Source organism: Pithys albifrons, chromosome 9, assembly GCF_047495875.1.
Source record: "Pithys albifrons albifrons isolate INPA30051 chromosome 9, PitAlb_v1, whole genome shotgun sequence".
Lineage (NCBI taxonomy): Eukaryota > Metazoa > Chordata > Aves > Passeriformes > Thamnophilidae > Pithys > Pithys albifrons.
The window spans coordinates 17194610-17208089 of NC_092466.1; the positions used below are offsets into that span (position 1 = coordinate 17194610).

The following is a 13480-nucleotide window of genomic DNA, read 5'->3' on the forward strand; positions in this document are numbered from 1 at the left end:
ATCTTGGTTGTCCTGATCTACAGCACCTTGCTTTAAATGCCCATTATACTGTAAAATCCGGTCAAAACTACATTCATCACAACAATATTGGTAATAATGTATTTTATTCGAAATTGCATTATCTTCCTCACGACCGAAACTATAAACAAAACGTATATTCCAAGCGAAAGGGAAAAGGTTTTATTTAATCCAGAAAATAATTAAAATCTCATGTATTTTTATTGGTTTTAGTATCCAGCAGAGTGAAAATATTGAAACTCCGAGACCCCTTGCATTAAAAAGTCACAACTGTTCTATTTTATTAGTTCTGACTGTGTGAAAAAAATTATAAGGACAACATTGAAAAAATCCGGGTTTTAGAGCCCCGAATGGCCATAAAAACAATAAAATCAACTATAAAAGCTGCACTAGTGATATTAAAAAATTATGTAGTTCAATAAATGTGACATTTCATGAATGCGGATTTAATAGTCTCCAACCCGTGGAAAGAGGAAGGCTGAGGTCTAACAATTGAATTTGAAAGGGGCGGTCCTCTAGAACTGCAAAATTAAGTGCTTCATTTTTCTTGTTAGGGATTATGCAGTGGTAGTGGAATGTAATAACCGTGCCATTAAAACTTCCTTTTAACAAGGCCTATTGCTTGTATAAAAGTCAGAAAAGAATAATCTCTTCCTCTATTTATTTGTTTTCCAATAATACAGCAAAACTTTTTTTCTTTTTGCATAAACTTGTTCTCAAGATTTTGAGTCGACAGCTTATAAAATATTGTGGGGGCCTTCCATTCTGCTGCCTCGTATCGCGCACGTCGTTATTCCAGAGGGCAACGGGTCATCGGTTTACTGTACATTTATTAAGTAAATCAAGCTGCAAATCCAACACTTCCAGATGAAAACATTAACTAAAACCCTTGGAAAGAGCAATGCCTGGGAGACTGAGTACACAGAGAAAAAATAATCAAAACTGTCAGCTCGCTTTACGTGTACCTGATATTTACAAGACACAAGATCACGCTTTAAAGGTGAGTTTTGGCATTTGCTAACAATGTAAAGAAAAAGAAAACCCAACATCCCTATATTATTAAATATATGTATATTTCCATTTCACCAACACCCTTTCGTCTTGCTCTGAGCCTCTTAGTTATTAAGATCTTCGTGGGTTTGAACCGGAGACCTTTTTTTTTCTTTTTCTTTTTTTTTCCTTTTCCTTTTCTTTTTTTCTTTTTTTTTTTTTTAAGGAAAGTTAAACCAGCACCTGCTATTCCTTAACAGCTTTCCGCACTCGCTTTCAGTACGGGGGGGCGTGTGACGGAGACGGGGGACGGGGGAGCCGGTGACGTCCGCGGACACTTAGGGTGCACCTGCCTGCTCCGCTCCCCCCGGAGGGGAAGGCGGTGTCACCCGCTGCCGTCGGAGCGAGTCCCCAGGTGATTGCCGGGGCGTGGGTAGAGCGGGGGTCGCAGTCCCGAACCCCGCCCAAGTCCGGCGGATAGTCTGGTGCTGGGCGAGGGGCAGCCTCGGAGCGGGAGCCCGGACGGAGCGCACGGACCTCCCTGGGGGAGCAGGGAGGGGGCAGGAGCAATTACCCCGCGGGATTTTAAAAATTAAATCGATGGTGCCCAGGTGGCGCTACTCGGGCTGCCACGCCGCCTTCGCCTCCCCGGGCTGTCGGGGAGCGGGTCTCCATGCCCGTCCGCCCCCACTGCCGCCCAGTTTACTGCCCGGTGCCTGCCGTCGGTGCCGGCCGCGCGCGGAGCAGCGCGGAGCCACTTCCTGCTTCGCACCGCGCCCCTGTCCTGGGGGACGGGGCAAGAGCCGGTCCAGCCCCGCCGCCCACACACTCGCTCGCCCCCGCTTTCCCGGTCCGCGCAGCGAGGCGGAGCGCCCGCGGGGACCTTTCCAAAACCGAGGTGCGGGCCGAGTGTGGGGTGCCCATCCCCTCCTCTGCCTCCTCCCTCGGTCCGCGCCCGGGTCACGCTGCGGGGAGTCACCGCGCTCCCCCATAGGGAAGCCCGAAAACCGTGTGGCGCTGCGCCAAGCGCAGGCAGACGAACGGGAGCCGATGTGGGAAGCGTCCCTGCGCCGTCGGGGCTCGAACGAGCGTCTCATTGCGCCCCAGTGCCCCGGATCCCCCGGACTGCGGCCGTGGTTGATTGGCGCCGCGGGGAGTTCGCTCGGGGAGGCGGAGGGAGTGTTTGCCGGCGGGGGGTGGTTTCCCCCTTCCCTGGCCGGGCTCATTGGCCAGACGGCGCCGTGGCAGGAAGGGGACAGAGACCACGCGAGCTCCGCCCCGCGCCAATAGAAACCTATCGAAGGGTAACCCGAGCCCAGAGAAACCCGCGGCAGCGGTGCCAACACCCAGAGCCGCGGTCGGGGCCGGCTTTCCGCTGGGGCGGCCGGGGGCGCGGGGGTGCGCGGGCGGCGACCGCGCCATGCAGTACCAGCCGCCGGGCGCGGCGCCGGCGGCCCTGGGCGTCGGCGTCCCGCTGTACGCGCCCACGCCGCTGCTCCAGCCCGCGCACCCCACGCCCTTCTACATCGAGGACATCCTGGGCCGCGGCCCCGCCGCAGCGGCCCCCCACTCCCTGCCCGCCCCGCCGCCGCCGACGCTGCCGTCGCCCAATTCCTCCTTCACCAGCCTGGTGTCCCCGTACCGGACCCCCGTCTACGAGCCGACCCCCGTCCACCCGGCCTTCTCCCACCACCTCGCCGCCACCTACGGCACCGGCGCCTACGCCGGGCCCCTCTACTCTTTCCCCCGCGCCGTCGGCGACTACGCGCACGCCCTGATCCGGCAGGACCCTCTGGGTAAGACATGTGCCCTCCCCTCCGCCCTCCCTGGCTGCCACCGCCCTGCTCCCATCCCGTGCCCGTCCCGCCGTCGGGGCTGGGGGTGAATGGGAAGTACCTGAAAGCTGCCCTCTTCTCCGCCCGCCCCACCGCCTCTCTGCGCTCCCCTCCAGCTCCCGTCAGATTTACAGTAAATTAAAGACGTGCCGCACTCCGAGCCTGGCAGCGAGACCACAGTGCGCGGCCGCGGTGACTCAGATTTGTTTTCCTTCAACCAAGTGACTCTGAGAGTGTCCTTAGTAATGTCGCGTGTGGTTTTGGTGGGGAGTTTTAATTGTGCTGGGAGATCGCATGGCAGATCTCAGCCTTTTCCTGCGGATGACTTGAAAAACAGCCGCGAGGCCGGCTCCGCTCGCTGGGGCCCCCGCGGTTCCTGCGCGGGCCGGGCCGGGTCGGGTCGGGGCCACGGCGGCCCCTTCTCGCCCATGGCCGAGGGAAGCGACCCCGCAACGGGGACCGAGCCCTGCGCCAGGGCTGCAGCACTTGTTCTTAGTGATTGCAAAACTGGACCTGACTCACCACATTTGTGCAGTGAAAGAGGCTGACCCTTTCCGTTCATACAGGAAACCTTGAGCTCTCGATAGGAGTAAATCTGGTTTCAGAAGCTGTTAAGTGTTTTCCTGCCTGCCTGAAGCAGGCTCTTCCCCGGGAGTCGTGCACATTGCTGATTACTTTATCGACATCCTCAATACAGACAAATTCAGGAAACACTCGACTTCTGATAGCCGGGATCCGTTTTTCTGATATTGTTCATTTCCTCTGTGTGGGATGTGACTTTATGACAGCTAAAATAACCAGTTGCTTCCTATTTTTTGAGTCTGTTTTGCACCAGAATTACTAAAGCCTGACGCAAGCAAAATCTTGAAAAACAATGCAGCGAATTTCAAAGGGTGCAGGCAGCAAGACAGAAAGACAAACAGTGTGACTCAGTGGCACTGGCCAGAGCCTCCTGCCCCGGGACGCGGCCGCCGCTGCGCAGCGGGACTGGCTGCCCCGGCTCGCCCCTCACCGCTGCCTCGGGCCCGAGGCTGAGCCTGGCGGGCACCGCACGGCCTCGGGCGGGCAAATCCCCCAGCCGGGGGTAGAGAAACTGGGGACACTTCTTCCCAGAAGCTGTGTCCCCGTGTTGACGCTTCCCCCCCCAAGCCCCGCGATGTTCCCGCTCTCCACGGGGCACTGGCTTAGAGAAGGGACACGTTTTCTTTGGGGCATTACACTAAAAGAGCAGAAGGAAGCAAAGGTCTTTTTTTTTCCTCTTTTCTTTGCGAGATAGACCAACAGGAAACACATTGACGGAAATGTTGCCAAAGCCCGTAGAGTGACTTTAACTGGTCTCACTGCTCAGCGGAGGGGAAAAATCAGAGAGGGGAAAGACCAGAGTAGGAACTGGGGGAAATAAAATCAGGCGAGGGAAATTAGCGAGCCCTGGACCCGGCGCGCCTCCAGGTCTGGGCTCGGGCAGGGGCCAGGGTTCTGCAGTCACGCGTGTCCACGGCCAGCCAGTGACCCTCGGCGTTGTGCCTCTCTTTGTAGGGAAGCCACTGCTATGGAGCCCCTTCATCCAGCGACCGCTGCACAAGAGGAAAGGGGGGCAGGTCCGCTTCTCCAACGACCAGACCATTGAGCTGGAGAAGAAGTTCGAGACACAGAAATACCTGTCCCCGCCGGAGAGGAAGCGCCTGGCCAAAATGCTGCAGCTCAGCGAGAGGCAGGTGAGGCTGCACCCATGCCCTGAGGAACAGAACCCCATCCCCGGGCAGCCCCCGGACCGGCGGCACCGGCCCCACTCTGGCCCCTACCATGTGGCTGCTGTCGGCGCTCTGCTCCCGGGAACACGGCCGGCTCGGGGGCGGCGGGGAGGAGGGGGTGGCAGACTCTTGCTTTCTGCTCGTGGTTAGGGTAGGGCTCCCGGCACTTAGCGGCTCTAAGACAACCCTGCGCCTTCTCTCGTTGTCGTTGCTCAGGTCAAAACGTGGTTTCAGAATCGCAGAGCCAAATGGAGGCGCCTAAAGCAGGTACGTGGATGTTTCTGTTTCTATAGAAATAAGTATTTTAATTGTCTTATCTTACGCCGTGCTCGCCTATTCCAGGTTGTATGCAGAAGTCATCTGAAAGGCTGTTTAACCTCTTCACCTTGATTAAAAAGACAAATAGTCATGCTGAAATCCATGAGGGCTTGTTCAGGCAGCACTAATGTTAAAAGCTTCTAATGTAGTTGCTATATCAATTATGCTCATCTTTCACACACTGCCTATTGAAACTCCACACTAATTATTTTGTAAACCCATATGTTGTTTAGCCAATTACGAGGAGAAGATAAGTAATTGTCAGTAAATTACTTAGACAGGTTTTTTTGAGAACAGTATTTACTAGTGTTTCAAATCTCCCTCTCTTAATAAACACAAGTTGATTTATTTTGCATGCATTGGGAGAGGCAGGTACAAACACCTTGTTTGTTTTGAGGAGCCACACGGAAAACTGAGTAGCTTTTATTTTCATTCACAAATAGTTACAGTGTATGGCACTGAGAAGTTAGAGGAGTTTCCCTTCCCTTAGAAACTGTGCTCAAGCAGATAATTACTTAATTTTTTTTATGGCACATAGGGCCTAATCCTGTCTGGCTCAGCAAAATCAAGGTCCCTTCACTTAAATACTTTTGCAAAAACCCATTATTGTGGCCTGAATGTGACTTCAGGTAAGTGTGATGTGGATGGCCGAGTTTGGCTGGCAAATCAGCCTTTAATATAAAAGTAATAAGAAAATGAATCATAGTACCATGCTCTAGATGGTTTTGTTCTGTGACCTTCACCTGAATTTAACCTGTTCTTTGGTTGATTTTTTAATAAAGTCACATTACACTGGCAAGGGGCAGGCTGGGTCCCTGGTGGGGCCTGACCCATGCCTCAGTGTCGGGACAGCTTGCTTGGGATCTCAGCCATTTTAAGTAATTTCCTCCTTTTCATTCAGTCACATCCATTTCTCTGAGTGTGCACGGTTATATCATGGGTACATGTCTCTGCCTGCTTTCTCTTAAGAATATCATTTCATGCCCCCTTAGGGGACTGGGCTCTCCAGACGGCTGCCGACACAAGGCTACTCTTGCCTTCAGAAATGAGGTTTTGGTTAGGTTTGGTTTTAGTGGTGAGTGTTTTAATGTTGAGGTTTAGCTTAATTAGTAATTTTTTCCCGTTTGGTTTTGGGCCACTGATGGATTCAACCTCCTTTCTTTGGCTGTTGGGTGTAATTAAAGAAAGATCAGTGCAGGAGGAAGCTCTGTGTCGGTGTTTGTAGACTCATAATAAACATTTGCTTTGCTAAAGACAAAAGTTCAGAGGTTCCTGGGCTCCAGCAGCTCCTGACTCTTTTGAAGTGACTGCGATAACCATCGGCAAGGAACCTTATTCACGGCAGTAGCCCCTGTGGCTGTGGGGACTGCAATGAGAGCCCTGTCCCGGCCCTGTCTCGCTCAGGCAGGTTCATAGGCAGAAGGCCCAGGGAGGTGGTGGGACACCTGCCTTTTCCTGCAAGAAACCCAAGGTCGTTTTCCCACACAGCACAGCTGGAATTCCCAAGGCCTTCTGTCTCTGTGCCCCATATTTCTGCATCAAGCAGGCTTCTTTCATTGCAGGAGAACCCCCAGGCCACCAAAAAAGAAGAAGTGGAAGGTGCTGACAGTCATGGTGACCCAAGGCCGGAGAGCTGCCAGACCCCGGAGCAGAAGGGTAAGGAGGTCTCTCTGGATGGCTCTCAGTACACCCCCTCACCAGCCTCACAGGAGGACCTGGAGTCAGACGTCTCCGACAACTCTGATCAAGAAGTGGACATTGAAGGCGATAAAGGCTATTACAAGCCTACCCACTAACAGCCCCATGCAGAGAGTGGACGCTAACTTGGCTTGCACTTTACCGGGGCTGGTTTGAAAGAATATTATGCTACAGGAGGAAACTTTCATTGTTACACTGAAAGGAGAAAAGCAACACCAAATAGACTCATTTTATAATAAGCAGAGAAAGAAGGTAGTATTTTCTGCAAACAATCCAGTTTTGGAAGATCTCTAGTTTGGTTAAAGGAACATGGTTTGTATTTAATTATTTGTAAGATATATTTGTACAATAATTGATATTCTAACTGGAACATAATCCCGCATCCTGTCTTTACTCACAGTGGCAGGGGTGGGTCTGAATCAGCTGCTGTTGGTGATCAGGCAAAACTCTCTAACTAGTGTGGAAGTGAGTATGGATTGCAGGACTAAACCCTTTTTGTGTGTAATCAAATGTCGTTTAAATAGGTTTATTTAAATGCCCTTTGCAAGCAGAGGAACATGTTCTGTGAAATAGGGAGGGATTTGACAATCCCAAGAAGTGCCTTATGCTCACACCCTTTTATGTGCTGTGGTGCTCTCTACTGAGACATCCCTCCATTCATCAGGTAGAGTCTTTGGACAGATTCATTTTTCCTCACATGTGAGAAGAACTGTACCTTCTCAGATTTTTGAGAACTTTGCCTCACAGTTTGGATGGTTTCATTTGCAGAAGAAACCCCCACCCAAACAAACCTATTTTTCTCCTTTAAAATCTTTAGCACTGTTTTTTATGTATTTCATATTTGAGAAGAAAATGCAGGGAGTGATAGGACCCTGCTGCAGGAGAGAAACTGGCATGAGCTGTGGGGGTTAAGTGGGAAGATAATGTCTATCATATACATATTTGCTTCTGTATATACTACTTTTCTTTAATAGTCTTGTGGTTTTGTACCTCACATTGTTCATATTTTGTACATATTTGTTCAATGTTAAAAAAAAAGGCAAAACCTGGTATTTAATTTTTGATGGACATGTCCCTGAAATAAACCTAAACTCTGCACCACCTGCCACACTGGCTATCGAGTTACTGGCAGGAGAAAACCCAAACCTGCCCTCTGCCAGTACTGCCCCAGGTGTCAGCACTGCCCCTCAGCACAGTGCTGGCTACCCCACAGCCTTCTGGGCGCCCTCGATTGTGGGGATTTCATGTAGGCCCACTGTTTGTTTGGTTGGTTTTTTTTGCTGTTTTTCAGCCTGCCACCCTGCCTGTCGGTTTCGCCTGTACCCGTGCCCAGACGGGAACAGGCTCCGCAGCGGGAGGAGGAACCCTGGCTGGTGAGCCCAGGCTGAAGTGTAGGTGTTTACCCTCAAGTCGCCCCAATCCTGGGGGGCCAGGGGGGCGCGGGCTGCAGAAGGAGCAGAGCTGGCCGTGTCTGTCTGGGGCCGGGTACTGACCCCAGCCAGGGCAGGTGCTGACCCACCTGAGTCAACAATGGTTATTCACCGGCCTTTCTCCGAAATCATGCCGACCCCCAGAGGAGCACGGAACCCCTGTATGGGAAGTGCTCCCAGGAGCGGTACCCCGGGTATGCACCCGCGCGGGTATTCAGCTCCCTGCCAGGCATCACAACGAGCACTCAGGGAACAGGGACCCGACCAAGTGCCATAGAGACTTTTAGTGCCAAACCAGACTTTTAGAGAGCAGCAGGTGACTATTGTGACTGGTTAGAGGGGATGGCCCTTAGAGCACCTGGGCTGTTGTAGCTGAAGTAGGTCAGTACTTCGAGAAACATCAGCTGAGTTTTCTCAGCTGGTGATTGACTTATTTTAGCTTTAGCTTTGACTTATTTTAAAACCGTGTTCATGAACGGGGCCTGAAAAGACGAAGTGCTGGTGGGGCTCGTTCCCCGTGCCGTGCACGCTGGGCAAAGGAGCAGGCTCTGGCCGCCCCCTCGGGCCGCTCCAGCCGCGGCCGCGCCAGGGCCGGGCGCCCGCCGCTCGCACTGCGGTCCCGGGAACCTGGGCACCGGCCTCTGCCTTAACGCCACGCGTGGCAAAGGGAGCCTCGGCACTCGCCAGGGCTTCCCTGGGGCAATTCTCCACCCTTGCGCCGGGATGGAGCCCCAGCGAGGTGCGCGCCACGCGAGGAAATCGTCGTCAGGCACAGACAGCTCGCTGCAGGGTTCCGCTGAGGAGGCGATCGCTTCTTCATCCTTCAGCGTTTCTCTCGCTCAGGGTTTCCATCAAGGGTCTAAACCCGGGTCTCGAAGGAGACGGGAACAGCTCAGCGTGAGTCCGGGAGCTGTGGATGGGAGGGTGATGGGGTGGGAGGGCCGGAAGCAGCGACTGCTCGGGAAAGGGCGTCTCGGCCCTCTCCGTACCTTTTATCTTGTTCTGTCTGTCTGTCCCGATGGAAATCAGGGAGCACGAAATTGATCGTACCTCTTCAATGTGACTTCGTGTTACGGCTGTGCTTTCGCGTGGGGATGGGAACATGCGTGAGGATGAGACACAGCCGCCTCGACGGGTATGCAGCCGGCGGCGGCCCGTGAGAGTGGGCAGTGGGGTGAGCTCCGGCAAACCCCAAATCCATGCGTGGCCATGCTTTTCCCCGGCCGGGAAAAGCCAGGAGCCAGCCGCGATCAAAGGCTTGCCCGACACGATGGCAGGGGAGGGGGCTCTGCCCGAAGCCCTGCGCGTGGTCGTGGCCCTGGCGATGTAACGGGGTCCAGGGAAGCCGTGCTCGACAAACACAGGCGCTGTCGCCCCGGTGGCAGGGGTTTGGCGGCTCCCTGCAGGTGGGGAGCGCAGATGTGCCGTCTGCAGCTGCCTGGCCAGGGATGTGGATTTCCAGGGTGTCGCGACAGGTGACAAACAGCGCTGTAACCCCTGTCGATATGCCTTACTCATCCCCCACCCGGGGAGGGGGAACTCGAGGAGGCAAAACACATCTGCGGGGGCCGGCTGAGCTGTCCCTAATTCCCTCAGTCCGTTTCCACAGCGGAAGAGACCGATGTGGGGATGCCCACGGCGGGGCGGACGAGAGGCTCTCCACGGGCAGTCTCTGCTTCTCGGCAGGAGAAAAACAGCCAAAGCACTTTACACCGTTCGGAAAACTTTCGAGCCCCTTCCGTGCCACCCTGCTCTGTGCTGTTTGTTTGCCCGTTGGCTATTCCATGCCGAACTGGCACGTATGACCTTTCCAGCACAACTCGCGTCTTGTTTTCGACGTTTTTTATCAGCCGATTCAACTTAAAAATGGTTATCATTTAGCAGAAAAACAAACAGAAAAGCACATTTTTGTAAGCAAAACGTTAATGATTGGAAGAATTGCACCAATTTCAGCTTGACAGTGTGTGATTAATCCACCGGGTCAGGTACTTATATTTTTAGTCATTAGGTTCGTCGGCCTTTGATATGCAGAACTGTTTCTAGCCTAATAGGCTATCGACCCAGCCGCCGTGTACTTTGCCTCCTTGCGCAGCGCGGTCCCGGCCCGCGGCGGGCACAGCCGGCGGCCCCGCGGGATGCCCGGCCGGGTGGGGCCCGCCCCCGAGGAGACGGTCAGGGCCACCCGTGAGAGTGGCGGGACCCGCCTCGGCCCGCGCAGGCCGCCCACGCGCGGTGTGGGACGAGTCACGCGTGGGGCTGCGTGTCCGCGCTCGCCTCGAGTGCTCCTGCAGAGTGGGGGGGAGCGGGGAGGAGGAAAGTGGATACACGATGTTTGCGGTGCAGGTCACTTTAATCCTTCCCATTGAAATGTTCAGAGCCTCTTTTATTGCACAATAATAGGAAATAATAACTCAGGGCTCCTAATTGTTTGCTTTCGCTGAAAAGGACCTTCCTGAGGTCATGTCGGATAAATGAAGTGTTTCCCACTCAGTTTAGTGGACAACACGAAATGGTATTAGGCCTCGAAGAAATCTGCTATTAGAAGTCTTGTCGCAGGACAAAAAAATTAGACAAAATCTCTGCATGGGTATTACTGTATTTCAGCTACGTATATGCATATAAAAGGTTAGCTTTTAAAGACATTGTTTTAACACATGATAAAGTTTCAAGACAGCTGAAAACCTGAAAGAAGCATGAACAGCAGGTCAGAGCGTGCTGATCTGGTTCAGATTGACTTTCCCATTAATGCCTAGTGGTGGTTTGTGCTCAGCAAGGTCAGAAAGATTTTGTCCAGGTCTGTGGGTGACAACTGCTTACCAAAGAGCCTTTGTCGACTGTGGAGTCTCTGTCTTATTCTGAATCATGGACTTATTGGCTGCAGGCCTCCTGAGCATAGGAGGTTTGCTATCTTCCTATTTTTCCAAAACAAGAAGTCAGTGTGTATCTCTTCAGTATTTCGGGTGGTGCACACCAAGGCCAAAAAACCCTTGACACAATCATGAAAAAGCCTCATCATGTTAATTTAAGTGGCTCCATTTCACAACTCCATTGTTTGAGGGCTATTGACAATTGACAACTAATCCCAGGGAGTCCCAACCACATCCAGACTGTGCTACTTTGGTCACTTGGAGTCACACCAGCAAATTATTATGTGGTGGAGTTTTCAACTGAGTTGGTGACTTGTGAATTTTCCCTTGAATGTTAGGTACCAGCCCATGTCATAAAGATATAAACTCTAATGTAGATTTTTTTCCTACTAGGTACCCACCTATTTCATTAAGCCTTAATAATAAATAGAACTAATAGTTTTGTTTGGATTTGGGTTTTTGTTGTTGTTGTTGTTTGGTGGGTTTTTTTGCTTCTGTTTAGTTGGTTGTTGTTGCATTTTTTTCACATACTAAAAAAGACACTGACATTAAATGGTCAGAGTGGCTGGGCTTCTGCTTGTTCTACAATTGTGATAGTGACTTTTACTTTCTTTCTTTTTTTTTTTCTTTCCTGAAAGTGTTGTTTAAGATGTCAAAGATGCTAGTACAATTCTGGGAAACAGATACTCTAAGCTGTTCACTCTCCCGTCATCTTGGTAGAAGCAAACCAGTATACAGATATGTATTAATGAGTAAGAATATATCTGCTGACTTTGTAGAAGACTGTTGTTAAAATGGGCATATTTGCATGCCATGTGAGCTAGACATTTTCAAGTAGCTGTTCAAAGGCGCAGATTAGATCAAGGGTTCTGTCTGGGTACATCTCAGTGAAAACGAAGTCAAAGTCAAAACTATTTGCTGTGGTGGCCTGTGGGAAATGGATCGACTCTCACAGTCAGCTAGAAATACTAATTCTAAAGACAAATTGAACTTTCAATTTGTTGATGCAGTTTAGGTGAATGGTTCGGGATAAAAGGTTGAATGGGCATGGAAAATGAGGTGCCATCTCATCAGCCTTAGGGAAGGCGCCATTTCCAGAAGACCTAATTCAATCAAGCTTATTTAAGGAGTAAAAATCCCGTCTGACAGACACATAGACCTCAACACTTTTAACATGATTTTAGCAGAGTGAGTTGCAGTCAACCAGGAGTCCAGACTATAATCTGCTAAAATTTAGCAGATTATCTCAGTAGACTCGTAGTAGGTCTTGCTTTTGAAAAAAGTGCCTGACTGAACTAAATCTGCTGAAAAGAATAATTGTTTCTCTTGCTGTCAGGATTTCCCTGCATGTCAGTCTGTGCCATTGCTTTGAAGACCTGTGTAGAGAAACTTCTTATCGATCTTGTCGTATGTTATTCTCTTTGGCTGTTGCAGTGGGACTTCCACGAGCATGATGTGCCGTTTGACGAAGTATTCTGTCATTGTCTAGACGGGCATAAAAGTTGTATTTTTAGAATGACTTAGCAAACGCTTTCTAACACCTTTTAACATTTGAGTTGCTCTATCTATGCAAGGTTTCAAGACACGTTAGTCAAACCATGCCAGCTAGCATCTTTAAAATCACAACTTTTTGCTTAGTCTGGATGTACTGAAATAGAGTACTTGTCCTGGGATACACCCACATGAGGGCACAGCCGTTTAAAAATGAGTCAGGACTGTCTGCTGCCCCGCAATTGCATCTCAATGACTTACTGCAGCTATCAGGATAAAAATTACAGGTTAAAAGGGGAAGAATTAACTTTGTTTTATACACATCAGTTCTTCCACTTCCTGCTCTAAGTAATAAGGAACCCTCTTAGCCAGCCAAAAACCTAATCTAGCACACAGAGTCAATCAGAGAGCAGCTCAGGCCTGCTGTAGTCCTAAGACATAGAAGGACCCAGTTCTGCAAAAGGGTGGACCAGTGGTTGAGTGAGGTTACTTTCCAGGGACTTGTTCTCCCACTTGTCACCTTTGGTTCTGCCAGGGGAGCTCTTTCTAAACCTACCTCGAATGAAAATAATTCAAGTTACTGTAAGCAGTTTAGTAATGGTAACCTTTTGAAGAAATGGTCTGCACTAATTTGGTTTATTTTGGCTGGTGGGCGTTGAAGCTCTGCCAGGACATCAGAGAAAGTTTTACTCATTAAGGAAATTTATTTGTTTGGTTCTGGGCTCCATGGCTAGTAAGACATCAGATTAAATTTGGCTCTGAGCATGTCAGTGCCAGTTAAATGTGGGCAGGAACTGCGAATGAGTTGCTCTTTTGGCTGAGAACAGAGCTCTATAACTCAGGGTGAGAACAGCCAAGGAAGCTCTGCTGTAGTAGAGGAGGCTTCAGGGGCTCAGAGGGGACAGTGTCTCTGCAGCCCCATGGCATCCTCATGCAGGCAGTGGGGCAAACCAGGAATTTCTTCTGAAGTTTGTCAAATGACAGAGACAGATCTGGCAGATGATTGTTTTGGGTAAAGGGCAGAGATTGCTCCAGCTGTTTGGCAGGGACCAGACTAAAGCTTTCCACCCAAGTAAGATTTT

The 13480-nt window shown here is 51.0% G+C and overlaps 1 protein-coding gene across 1 annotated transcript; it reads left to right on the top strand.

Moving 5' to 3' along the window:
• Positions 1-2252: 2252 nt before the first annotated feature.
• Positions 2253-7713, top strand: HHEX (hematopoietically expressed homeobox). Its single transcript, XM_071563478.1, has 4 exons — positions 2253-2804; positions 4380-4558; positions 4811-4861; positions 6475-7713. The coding sequence occupies exons 1-4, from the start codon at positions 2429-2431 to the stop codon at positions 6706-6708; spliced, it is 840 nt and encodes a 279-aa protein (XP_071419579.1). The 5' UTR covers positions 2253-2428; the 3' UTR covers positions 6709-7713.
• The last annotated feature ends 5767 nt before the right edge of the window (positions 7714-13480 follow it).

Bases quoted from the DNA above. Each gene is read 5' to 3' on its own strand.
- HHEX (XM_071563478.1), top strand. From the start codon at position 2,429: ATGCAGTACCAGCCGCCGGGCGCGGCGCCGGCGGCCCTGGGCGTCGGC. The intron at 4,559-4,810 runs GTGAGGCTGCAC...GTCGTTGCTCAG, and splicing joins TGCAGCTCAGCGAGAGGCAG to GTCAAAACGTGGTTTCAGAA. The intron at 4,862-6,474 runs GTACGTGGATGT...CTTTCATTGCAG, and splicing joins AATGGAGGCGCCTAAAGCAG to GAGAACCCCCAGGCCACCAA.